General features: G+C 42.2%; 1 protein-coding gene across 1 annotated transcript in view; it reads left to right on the top strand.

Annotated features, from left to right (window-relative positions):
* Positions 1 to 13,097, top strand: part of TESK2 (testis associated actin remodelling kinase 2) — a 66,221-nt gene that overhangs the window by 854 nt on the left and 52,270 nt on the right. Inside the window, exon 2 of the mRNA XM_072343638.1 lies at positions 6,622 to 6,925. Within this exon, the coding sequence (XP_072199739.1) occupies positions 6,704 to 6,925 (222 nt within the window). The 5' untranslated portion in view covers positions 6,622 to 6,703. The remainder of the gene's footprint in view (positions 1 to 6,621; positions 6,926 to 13,097) is intronic.

Raw genomic sequence — 13,097 nt, 5'->3', positions numbered from 1 at the left:
AGGATCTTTTTATTGTGTGCAAAATCACCAGCCTTACAGTTCCATGGACTTAATTAGGCAGTGGAATTTACAACCTAAGATAAGATGTTTTATGAGAAACTCCGATATGCCCAGTGGAATAGTCGTAAACCTTCCTATTTAGTCATCATCTGTGGAAATTATTGTTGCATGCCATATCCTGACAGGCCAATAAAAACGTCATTTTCTGACTCGAGCAGGACTGCACCGTGCAGCTGTAGGCATGGCTGTTATTTCATTGTCCGTTTTGTTTTGCTTCGTGATCAGCTGGAGCTGAAGGTAGCCCCGTGTGTGTCTGTACCTGCTGGCAGTGTGTGCTGCCCTGGTTTTTATTTGCTTGGGACTTCTGTGCTGTTCTGTTAAGGCGAGCAGCTGGTGGTGGGGGCAGAGAGCAGAAGGTAGGGACGGAGCAATCCTCGCTACAGCACTTAATGTATTTGGGACTGCAGAATGAGGCAGTTGGTCCAGATGAGATGTTTTAACACCTTCCAATACACGCTTTTGCCATTGTGATTCTTCACACAAATGACTTCACAAATTCCTGGAAGACACGTAGGGTTAATGGAGGGTTCTGTTCCTCTGCCTGCTGCGGAAGAGAGAAGCTTGTGGTCCCCTTGCATCATAGGTTTCCTTTCTGTATTCTTACGCTAGCCAAGAACCATGCATTTGCACCACAGTGGAGTTTGTTTTTAATCCTTGCAGCCTGGCACAAAATTAAGCCCTCGACTGGGCAAGATCAAAACCAGTCAAAATTGATAATTAATTCTTAGTCATTTTACTGCTCCTTAGTACCCTACCACGATCATTTGAAGTTGTGCATTTGTCAGTAAGTACATCTGATAATCAGCTGCTGTATCCCAGTGGCTCCATCTGTTGTCTGCTGCCAAGTCCTCTTTTTGACTTAGTTAGTAAGCTTCTTTTCATATGGCCCTGTCACTTTTTCTTAACTCCAACACACTCCTGGTAGTGCCCAGCCCACTTCTTTAAATGTGATTGTCCCATCAGCTGCACTGGGGCACTGTAATAGCTCTTGCAGGCAGCCTGCAAGTTACTTGAAACAACTTTGCTTTTGAAGCCCAGTGTCATACGCTGCAGGTCTGGGGCTCATCCTGGTACCCAGAGTGCTTGTAATTGTGTGAAGACCACCAGACTGCAGGGTCTCCAGCGCTGTAACAGCAGTGGAATTGGGTGCCTGTCCTCACTGCAAAGATTCATAAATAAGTTAGTTGAGACCATGTTACTGTTCCATTTGTGCAGCCGGTATCTGACGTAAGCACAGGACTGGGTGTTTCACAGTAACTTGAGCCTTTGGACACAGGCTGGTGTTCCAGCTGTATTTTAATGGTAGATTATAGAATGCTTTTTAAGTATTTGTGAAGATGGTGCTTTTAGATGGAATATATTCAAATACGGACCATCTTACATGACTATGAAGGCTCAGTCAGGCACGACACTTAGCCTGCTTGCTTTATTTTTCTCCACTCTCAATCATTGCTGTTCTCTTTCCTTGCCTTTGCTGTACTGAGTTATCTCATGGCTGCATTGAAACAACTGCCAGTTGCTTCCCTTCCACACTGAGAACCCCTTGGTGCAACAGAGCTGTCAGCCCTTGGCGTACAGCTGGTGGAGAGGCTGAGGGGGAGTCCCTTGGCTACGGAGATGTTCCATTACCTCTGGTACAAGGCTTTGATTCACTTGGTTTTCCTCAGGAGCTAAGCAGTGCCAGCCTGCCGACACCTGGATGGCTGGAGCAGCTCCTCAGCATCCTTACCGAGCTCTGCAGAAGCGTAGGGAATGCTGCTGTTTTCTGAGTATCTTGCTATTTTCCTGCTTTACTGGGTAAACAGAATGTATTGAAATGATCCATCTGAAGCAGCAGCTGTGTATTGTATGTATATATACTTGAGTGATTGTTTGACTCTAACGACGTTATACGGCTGGCTCGTAGTCTGTCTGCACTGGGGCTCAGTGTGGCTGCAGCCAGGCTAGGAAACAAATATGGTTTTGGTTTTTGTACAAGTTAAGTTTTGCCTTATATTTGGACCTGAGAAAGTGTTGGCGGTTCTTTACTATGATCAGGTGTTTTTTGTTTGTGTGTTTTTTTTGCCTTCTAAACGTGTGCCAGCCTTTATACCTGTGCTCTGTGTGGGTGTTTTTAAACCGACAACCTTAGTCCTGAATCCCAGGCCCTGCACTAGGTTAATGGCTCGTCTCTTTCTGGTTTCAAACTTGGCCGCACTCACAAAATAAATGAACTGTTTGTTTCAGCCTGGGCTCTCGCAGAGCTTTGTTTGCATTACAGACCCGTGGTGCAGCTCTGCGGGCCGCTGGTCCCGTGGCTGTGTAACCATTCCTGGGCCAGCGCGGGGCTCCTCTGAGCAGCAGCAGCCCAGCTGCGTGCTGTGTACCGACCTGCTGGAGCTGGGAATTTCTCCCAGCAGGGGGATGCAATTAAACCGAAACGTTTGTGAAACGAAAACAGAAAATGTTGGGTTTTTCGCTTTCAAGTGTAGTGACTTACCTGACTGCAGCAGAGTCTGAGTGAGCAGTGCTGAGTGTCGCACAGCTCTGGTACTCATAGCTGCCCTGTCTGTGCCTGCTTGGTGCTGCCTCCTTCCCAAAGAGTGGAGGCCAAGTTGCATCCAACTTAGTTACTGCTCCTGTGTTAGAGAAATGGATAAGAGTACCCAGGGACAAAGCTGCGTAATGCTTGCTTCTCTTTACCTATTCAGTGTGATTTCTCGTGTTTCCTTTCCAAAGCAATTTTTTCCCCTCTCCTCTCGGTTAATGACCTCAAAGTCAATTCAGTCTCTGGAAGATTTGGTTCTTTCCAATTCTTCGAAGCTTTTCTGCTATTTGCACATTGCTGCAGTGAATTCTTTTTTCCCTTTTTTTATTTCCCCCAGGCTATTTTGCTGAGTGCCACTTGCCAGGGTAATTCCTCCATGTTTCTGTAGTGCTGGGTTTAAAGTTGCGTTGGAGATGAGTGTAAATAGTTAACTCTTGGCAAATGTCTTATGTCAAAGCTTTGGCATCCTGCTCTTCAGAAAACCTTTTCAAATTAATAACACGCATCCACCAGATTTATTGCTTTCCAGGCCGAATGCCTGGCGACAGCCTTCTGTGTCTAAAAATGGCTGGTGTTGTTGTTAAGGCCATCTTTTAGGAAGCTTGGAGTTGGACTTTTAAGCGCAAATGTGCCCGTATTATGAAGACACTGGGGACGCAAAGTATTTGTAATGAGAGGTTTTGGAGAGATCTTGTGTTGTACTGTGGGGCATGAAAGGGGTGTTGGGGTAGTCGAGAAGCCTGACTGGCTTTTGTGCCTACAGGAAGTGTAAAATTGAAAGCACTGCTGGACGTATCTCATTCATTTTGTGCCGGTGTGCAGGATGCACACTTGATGTGCTCTTGTGGGGTATCCATCTTTAGCTGTTTGCCAGCTCAGACATTGGTTTTGAAAGCCAACCCCTACCTAACCAGATAGCTGCCCATAGTGTTTGTAGTGATAATTGTTTCTACAGTTCAAAAAGCAATGAGTTCACGCAGCAGAGAAACTGATCTTCATATAACATTGACTTTTTCAGTTTGTTTTTTAAATTGAAATGCTGGAGAGCAGGAGACTGTGTAAAGTTGTGCTTTTTCAGTCCTGTAATGTGGCCGAGTAGGGCAGGCATGCATTTTGGGATCTGTATTTGTAAAATGCTTTGGCTTGGCAGAGCGGTGTGCGTTTTTGTTGGGGTAGGGATGTCAGAAGAAGTGGTCTGGAAGCTGCGAGTTGATTGGGAAGTGTTTGTAGAGTGCTCCTCGTCATTTCTTAGCTGGGTGTTGAGCACAGCTCCGGAATCTTTAAGCTAAACCAGTATTAAAAACAAACAGAAAACCTGGCCATCCAGCAGCACTTCGTACTGTAGCAGGACAGCCTTGGATTCTGCTCAGCACTTTAATTAATCATACAAGGTAGTAAATTAAAGTACCTCAGACTGACTTGACAGTCAATTAAACCTTGGGTGATTTGACTGAGAATGTGATCATTAGTGTAATTGGCCAAAATGACAGGAGGCCTTCTTGGAATTGTGCCCACTTGAAGTTTTCCTCTAATTCTGTGTATGCAGTCCTGGGCAGGAAGCTGGAAGTCCTGGGCAAGTGGAACTCTGTCCTCATCATTCCCAAGGATTTCATGAAGCTGCCTGGAAATAAGGCAAACCCGAGCAGGTAGGAATGAAGGAATGGATTACTTAAGAATCCAGATGGCAAAACCTTTTGGGGTTTATGTTGTGTGAAGTGCTTTGAATCTCTTCTTTCACTGTGGGATTTGTGTAGAGTTTTGCAAAGTTCACCATGTGATTTCAATCAAAAGGATGTAAATCGAGAGCTGAGCTTTTGCTAATGGTATCTGGATGCTTAAGACAGAGTTAGGCTTCTCTTCCTGCTTAATAACACTTACCTAACTTGATGTCTTCCTCTTGTTAGAAAACACCAGTCTTCTCCCTTTTGTTTCTGGATCTGTTGCTTTGTCTTGGAGCTCACTGCCTTGGTTTGCTGCTTGCTGGACTGCAATGCAGGCAGGTGGTTCTCTGGGTGTTCTGGGGGTGTCTGTGAGCTTCATGGCCTGCTTCGTATGAGTACAGGTACTGCGGTGTCACAGTGGGCATTGCTGGGGCTAACTCTTGTTCCTCCATTTCAATCAGCCTCCAAATGTACTCGCATGCTTTGTTCCAGACAAGGAATGGTTAACACCATTGTTTCTTGCCTGTCTTCCTTCCACAGATAATTCTTCATCTCCTTGAAAAGTAACCAAGTGTTAGTTCACTGCATTCAGATCAAAAGGAATTATTTAAGTATGCTTTGGAAATTCCTGGGCATCTTCTCTGTAGCTGAGGAGGTTCTTGGGGATATTTCTTCTCAGCTGGGGAGATATGAGACTTGATCTTCCCATGGTGCTTCTGTACCTCTTCCAGACCTTCAGGGCTCGCGGGGCAAGAATATGAGGTCAGAAATTGGAAACTGATCTTCTCTGTGGCAGTCGGCCACGCCAGAACATTAGATATGTTGTACTATCATCTGAAACGCTCAGTGAGCTCACGCACGTGGGACTCTGCACGTAAAATGCTGCAGGAATACCACAACGTGGGACTGGATAGATTACATTTTTGTAAACAGGCTCTGGTAAGGCTCTTTAACACAGCCTTCATCCTGACTCATTTAGATAGGTAAGCGATAAGATACTTGAAAGAAAAGCCATCAAACACCTTGGAATTTTTTCTTTTTCCTTTCTGGAGAGAACAACCTCAAACTAATGTCATGCAGCTCGACAGAACTTGCTTCTGAAGGCAGGGGAGGACTTTCTGACATGATGGCACAGAGCATCTCTGAAAGATGCATGGCATGCAGGATGTGTGTAGCAGAACTGCTGTGCATTCAGGGGACAGCTGGTGTGTGTGCCTCTTTGTGAGGTGCTCATCACATTGAGTGTATTGCTCAGGTTCTGTGTCTCCGTGTAAATACATGTCTGCTCGCTGCCCAGTCTGTTCCCTGCTTCCTTCAGGTGTTGTATGTGCTGTGCTGAGTTGCTGTAAGCGGACAGTTCAGCATGGGAAAGATGGATAACCTCCCGAGAGTAAGGTTGAAAGGGGGGAAAAAAAAGTAGGCCACCTGTCAGGTTTGCCAATTCAAGTTGGATTTGATGGGCTCCAGTCATCCTGATTACTTCATCATCCTCTTACAGAGAAAAAAATTCCCTCACTGCATTTGTTGTTTTTTTTTCTTCCCTTGTACTTTGGCAAATGTATCTGATTTCCGGTGTTTTTAGTTGAGCTGAAATTAATAGAGCTTTAAAACGTGTGCATGGGGAGAATTGTTCTGGCAGTTTCTCATAAGAAGACTTCGTTTTTGTTGCAGGTTTGCTGGTGGGTTTTATACATTTGTAGACTAGATCCTTGGTGGATACAGATTTGGGTTACAGTTAAAGAACTGATCTTGGAACCTGCATAGGTGGAACCTTTGGAAAACAGAGGTTTTGGTTCTCCAGCTACTGTTAGTGACAGCGAATAGTTTTTCTTAAGGCAACTGAAAGTTGATCTGTTTTTTTTATAGTTAGAGATCCTTTGTCCAGCCCCTTGTGTGAAATGAGTTCTTGTAATAGCACTGCATTGGTCACCAGCTGCTGCTGAAGCAGAGTAGAGTGTGTTTGTGGGTTTCCTTCTGCTCAGTTGTTTGCTTTAGCAACCAGAACTTGGAAAAAACAACAACAACAAAAACCAAACAAAATAAAACAAGTGGAGGGGCAGGGGGGAGGGGTTGGGTGAAAGCCCTTTGTTATCATTTAAAGTTCTGAGCTCGACACCTATTAATTTATTTGCAGAACATAAAGTGTTTTCAGGAATCCAAAAGAAAAGCTTATTAGATTGTATTTAGATTGTATTTTATAATAATATTGGCCTGGGGGGGGGAGGGTATTTCTTCTTCTTCTTTTTTTTTTTTTAAGCTCTACTTGAGTATCTTCTGCTTTTTCCTTACTCCCTCACACTGGTTAGATTGTGTTGGAGTCCCATCAAGCTTCATTAAACGTGTTTGTAATAATCTCAATTTCTTGCATTTCAGCCCCCAACAAGAGGTGAGAAGACGGCCAAGTACCTAAGATGTGAGAAGTTCTCCCTTAGGGAAAGAAAACCTTGTTTTCAAAATGGACCGAAGTAAAAGGAATTCAATAGCAGGATTTCCACCTCGCTTGGAGCGTGCTGAGGACTTTGATGGTGGCACTGGAGGAGATGGGACTACATCCCAGATAGGGAGAGTTTGGACCTCTTCATACAGAGCCCTGATAAGTGCCTTTTCCAGACTTACCCGTCTCGATGACTTCACATGTGAGAAAATTGGCTCTGGTTTCTTCTCTGAGGTGTTCAAGGTGTGTGTTTAGTTTTTCTCCCAGTGTTGATTGCTTCCTGTTTAGTGTTGAGAACGTATGAGAGTACTTCTTTCACTGAAGTCAACTGTTCCTGTATTTGCATTACTCTAGCTAAGTGAGTGATTAAGAATTTGCAACTCTCAAATACTTCTTCAGCTGTTTTGCATCTCCTGCAAGTTACCTGGGGAGTTGCAGAGGATATCTGGGGGGATTAATTCAAGCTACAAAACCATTGGTCTATCTTTTGTTCTCTGTATTGTAGTGTGTTATAGAATGGCTTGGGTGCAAAGGGACCTTGAAGGTTGCCATTCTTCTGCTTCCCAGTGCTAAATGCACCTCTGAATCGGTGAACGATTTCTGAATTTGAAACTACCAAACTTATTGTACTGAAGTTACAGTACAGTTAGCTGCTCTTCTCTATTCCCTTTTCTTCTTGTTATGCCATATCTCTAACTCAGGTAATGTGAGACTGATCTGTAGTGAGTAGTATGAGCAAGAAAATCTGTGGTTGTCAGTGCCTTGCTGTTAGAGTATTTAAAAAATGGTTGGGGTCATTGAAAGGCAGTTTTAAAGTGCTCTTAGTATTTGTGCTGTCCTGACCATTGTGGTGAGGTCTAAGGTAGAGGAATAGGATACTGAGTTGTGTGAACAAGTATACTAGGTGAAATAACTGTAATATTCTGTCATGGCTTGGTGAGAAACATCACGGAGAAGCACCCTGAGGCAAGATGACTGCATGCCCAGCAGAAAAGTAAGGCAATTAGAATAATTAGGAAACAGAAGAAGGTGGGGGGAGGGAAGGGTGGTTAAAAGCAAATGTAAATTTCCAGGATATGTGGTTCTCGGTTTCATTAGGAAGATTTTATTTTGAGAGCACTTGCTTTACACAAGTAGCAACATATAGAGGTAAACAAGTCTGAGAACTTCTGTTGACTGAGGAAAAATTCTTGCTATGTGATTTACCTTCCTGCGCACAAAGAGGTCTGCTAACTTTAGAACACCTCTCCTCTGCCATTCCCACTTTCAGTAGAACTAAGCTGGACGTCCCGTTGTGTCTGCAGTCTGTGTCATTACTACAAATGTGGTTGTAGTCTTGAGTATCTAGTGTCTGTGTTTTACAGAAACTACTGCAGACCTTCTGCATGGGAACAGTGTTGATACTTTTCTTTCAGATCAATTTAAAAGAGATCTCTCTTCAGTCTTGGCACAAAGTGGCAAGAACACATTATGACCTTGTCTTAGATGTGGTTCCATACTCGTTTAGGCGGGTTTCTGTTCTGCTAGTTTATCAGCGTGACCACCTCTGTCATTAATCTCACTGAGCTGATCAGATTTCTTTCAAGAACCTTGATGTGCTTCCAGGAAGGAGAGCCTCGTGGTTTGACACAGTAAAAGTTCAGTCTGATCTGCAGGCTTCCAGGTAAACATTTGAACTTGAGAACAATCCAAGATAGTTCTAGATTTACTGCGTAAGTAACTTAGAAAAGCAATGAAGCTTTCCATTTAAATTAATCAAAGGTATCTAAAATAAAAACAAACCACCCCCCTTGTATCTCTAGAGCTTTTTAAGTTCTCTGTTTGCCTGTTGTTTTGTGAATATCATGCATCAGGTTCAGACAGTTTATCAAAGAATACTTGCCCTGTTTTGAGGATTTGAGGTCTTTGTTTTGCTGCATAACTTACAACTGTTGTCACAGATTTGTTCCCTTCCATACGTTCTGTGGAGCCTCCTTAATTAATATGGCACAGTGGATAGAAATTGTTTTCCCTGTGTGAATACATGATAGCATGAACATGTGTATGTAATATTTGCTATGAATGGTCTTCTTGCACTTCTAGGGCACTTTAAGTCAGACAAATTAAGCTTTATGGTTTATTTGGCATTAAATTTAAAGCTAGCACTTCAATTTTTGTCAGCCATTATTATGGCAATTCAAACTCACTTGAGTGCTAAATGTTGTAGGAATTAGTTTTGAAAAACAGAACTTCATGAAACCATCAGCAGTGTAGTTTGAAGCAGCTGACTGATGAGTTCCTCTTGTACTTTTCAATGGCAAGTATAGACTTGACATTTGCCCTTCAATTGAGCTAGACAAAGGTTGGTTTTGTAAGTGAATATTAGTCAGCCATTGTCCTGAACTTTTTAATTCTTAGCTGGGAAAAGACCAATAAGAATTGATGGAGGTAGAAGTAATGTAATCGTGGGGGGAGACAAACGTCATAGTGAAACTGTATTAGGAGGCAGATGCTATACATCTTAGAATACATGTGGTAGAACTGAAGTCTGTGATCCTCCTCTATTCACATAAATGTTCTAGTTCAAAGTTGGTACAAAACATTCAAGTTCCTAATGTCTTTCTTGAGGGCTTCTTGTTAGCATTGTGTTCTGTAGCTGGACTTCTGAGAGCCTGGAAATACTTGGACACTCTGACCTTTAAAAGAGGACATTTTTTGCTGTTTATTATTTGATGAAAACAAGGAGCATAGATTCAGCATAGGATTGTACAAGTTCAACATTGTGTTTGTTTATACATTGGGAATGTTGTGTTTCAGTACAGGTGCGGTCACTGGGAGTTTGAAGGTTTTGACTGTTAGAAGAGAATCATCACAAGATGATTCAGTAGGAGGAAAATAACTTGGTTTTGGTTGCTCTGCAGCGCAGGGCTGCCTCACTGCTGTTGTGGTGATGAGTGCAACTGTTCAAAGCTCCCCTATCCCATAGCTGGGGAGTTGGGCGTAGAACAGGGAGAAACGTAACCTGGTTTTGTTGGAGAACGTGTTCTGACATGAGTGTTGGGGCAGAGCTGGAGACAGAACTCATGTCGACTGGGCCACAATCCTGGCCGCTTTGAACTGTGTATTTAATTGTGTGGAAGCCAGGAGGTCTGCTATTAGAGACTTGGCAGGGGGTGAGGGAAAATCCCATGAAGTATTCTAATGTCTGGTACAACTTGTATTTTGTATCACTTCTGGTGCTGTATCTGTAAAGGCATATTGTCTTGCTAGTGGGCCTGAGCTCTGGAATACCTGATGGTGGTAAAAAGGAGTGATATTACTATCGGACTTCTATGAAGTGGCTCTGGGCAGTCTCATCTGGTGGCTGGTGACCTTGCACATTGCAGGAGGATTGAAGCTAGATTATTGTTATGGTCCTTTTCAATCCAGCCCATTCTGTGATTCAGAGTTGGCTCTTTTTGTGCCTTATGACTTTGTTACTACTTCTCTTGATTAACCTCTCTGTCTGTCTGTAACTTTGCAGGCCTTGAGGAGTCTAGTACAGAAGTGCTTGATGTCGAGCAGTAGTCAACTTTCCTAGTTTGGCCTTTGAACTAAGTATGACAGTACTTGCTATCTAAAATAAACAGTGCAGCGTAAGAACTGTGCAAGAGAGTGAGTGACAGAATAACTCATATGGCTTCAGACAGAAGGGTTATGAGAGTATACAGGCCACCTGACAGAAAAGGTCTGTCTTGAAAATAGTTACTCACATGTTAGACTTTGTCCATTATATCTTACTAGATGCTTGAAAGTAAATGCATTATGAACTTCCCAAGCAGTTAAAGCTTGGAAGGGATATTAGATGATCTAAAGGTCCCTTTAAAGGGACTCTAAAAGACCCTCTAAAGGACCCTTAAGCAGTAATTGGTGTCTGCCTCACTTTTCCAGTATAGGTTTAAGCCTTTCCATCATCTTCTCCACCATCTTTGTTTTTAAAGTGGACACCCCAGCTTGCAGCATCCTAGTTTTGTTCCTAACAATGACTTGTAAAAGCACTTTTTGCTTTGCCACGCTCTTTCTGTATCAAGCAGCACTTGTTACTGTAACACACTATTAATTCATGTTGCATTTTTTGTTTAATGGGACTCCTAAATACATTCAGAGGTATATCTCCTGTAGATAAAAGTTTCAGTCTCTGTTTGTAGTGAAGTTTTTCATTTGGATATGTTAATTTTGGCTCAGACGTTCCTCAGATATAGCGTGGCCTTCCCTACGTAGAGAAATAATGAGAACAGATTCTACAGACTTAGAGCTTTTCTGAGTGGTAACTGGCATCAGTGAGCTGGAAGTGAACACAGAATGCTGAGTAACATGAGGCCTAGCTCAGTTCCTCTGGAAGCTCAGTGGAAATCTCTCTATTTCATGCTGCTTTGTCATGCAGAATTCCATCTTGAGCTATCGCTAGTCAGTTTTTGACCTAGCTATAGTGTATTGTGGCATGAAGTCATGTGTCTTACAGAAGTCTGTGTGTTTATGTACGTATATAGATGCTGTAAAACTACCGTGATTTTATACGATGACCTTAAATCTTATCACCAAATTTTAAAATAAAATCCCATCTCAGCTTTACATTTAGAAGAAATCCTGTAGTCTCCTTAGCTCAGCCGGGCTCAAGAATATGTGATCTGTTTTTGGCAGATATTTTCATCCTGTCTTTAAACTTCCATTATTGGAGATTCTGGAGCCTCCTTTGATGTAGCGAAGCTGTGATTTTCTTTTTATTATTATTTATTATTAAACTGTGCTTTTATAGCTAAAACTTTCCAGTTTGGGTTGTTTCTACAGCTGGTCATGTCTATTTGCTTATTGACTCTAAAAGCAACCCCTTACTGACAGAGGGCACAGTTTTCCTATGGCATTTAGTGGTTTATCATGTCAACAGAAGCCTTCTTCAAAGACTAAAATGTCTATGAATATGTGGAAGGAAGAAAGGAACTATTTGAATCATTTTTTAAGTGAGTATGTAGAGAAGGGAATGCCAACTTATATGAAAAGGAGAGTGTGACTACTATTTCTTTTTGAGGTTGGCATCTTTACATAAGATTCTATTTGTGCCACAGTGCCAGAAGTCAGATGAATTAGGGAGTGAGTACAGAAGTAGGGTAATGAGTAGGGAACTCAACCTATTGGTTACCCTTGGTTTTGTAGGCATGGGGAATATACCTAAGAAGTTTTTAAGTGACATCCATTTGAGCAGTGAGTGTCTTCCTTCAGCTGTGGTGTGTTGTTCCACTGATAAATTTGTTCTTTCCTTTTCTTACTGTCAAATAGAGACACTGCAGTGTTCTTTCCTCCCAGAGTGATTTGTTGCTGTGACTGGTAATGGATCTTGTCCCCATGCATGTGTTATGGTCTTGCTTGTTTTTTTTCCTAAGTGAAATCCCAATTTTAAGCTTAAAATCTTCCCTTTTTAACAGCTGCTTTCACCTCATTGAAGATGACAGAAGCAAAAAATATGGGGCTGAATGCCCCTTCTGTGAAGCTGTAGTGTTTAAAAACCACCATTAATTGTTAGCTAGGAATAATCACTCTGTATTGCACGAACTGGCCAAGATGGCTAGAGTAACTTGAAAAACCCCAAGCCATTGAGTTATATCTGATAAGTGGCTCTAATCAGTCTCTTTTTACTATGATATTTGTTGGGAATAGGAAGAAGGACCATTCTGGAACAGAGATGAGGCATAAATACTAAGCAGGATTACTTGTCTCATGCTGTGTGCATCAGCCTTTTGGAAACCTTTTAGCAACTGCCAAGATGCCTTGTATGGCAACCCCTCAGGCAATCAGTTGCCTTTTCTTCCTAGTGACTTTTTGATTATTTATGTGCCAAGATACTGTCATCCTGGTCCTCCTCACTCAATTAGGCAGTGCTTTTAGCACATAGGCCTTACTGTGATGGATCACTAATATATGACTTAAAAACCTCTTCAGTGTAATTATTCCCTCAGGATTATAAAATGCTCATGGGCTTTCATCCCCACTCAGATGCAAGTACCATTAAATTCAGAATTATTTGCAAGGCACTTACACTCTCATATCTTTTGGAATTGAAATTGCTTGGAAAGACAGAGTGGAATGGAGAAATAATCTAAATTAGAAATAGAATTTCTAGATGTTATTGTTACCTACAGTCTTGCTTGACATCACTGTAAGTAAGATCTAAAATTAACAAACAAGCTAAGAAGAGTTTTATATACTCCATGTTTCACTTCACCTGGTTTAGTCAGCTGGTTTCTCTACTGAAGGGAAGAATCAGTGAAAAATGTTGCAGAACTGTTGTTATACTCTGGAAGTAAAAGATTTGCTTCTTTAGTAAGAAGCCAGAACAAGTATGAGTCGAGTAAACATGATGCTGAAATACTGAAAGAATGCTCCATCAGAAAAAAAGGTATTG

The sequence above is a fragment of the Excalfactoria chinensis genome, chromosome 8, assembly GCF_039878825.1.
Source record: "Excalfactoria chinensis isolate bCotChi1 chromosome 8, bCotChi1.hap2, whole genome shotgun sequence".
Lineage (NCBI taxonomy): Eukaryota > Metazoa > Chordata > Aves > Galliformes > Phasianidae > Excalfactoria > Excalfactoria chinensis.
This window is presented reverse-complemented; position numbering and strand designations above follow the sequence as displayed.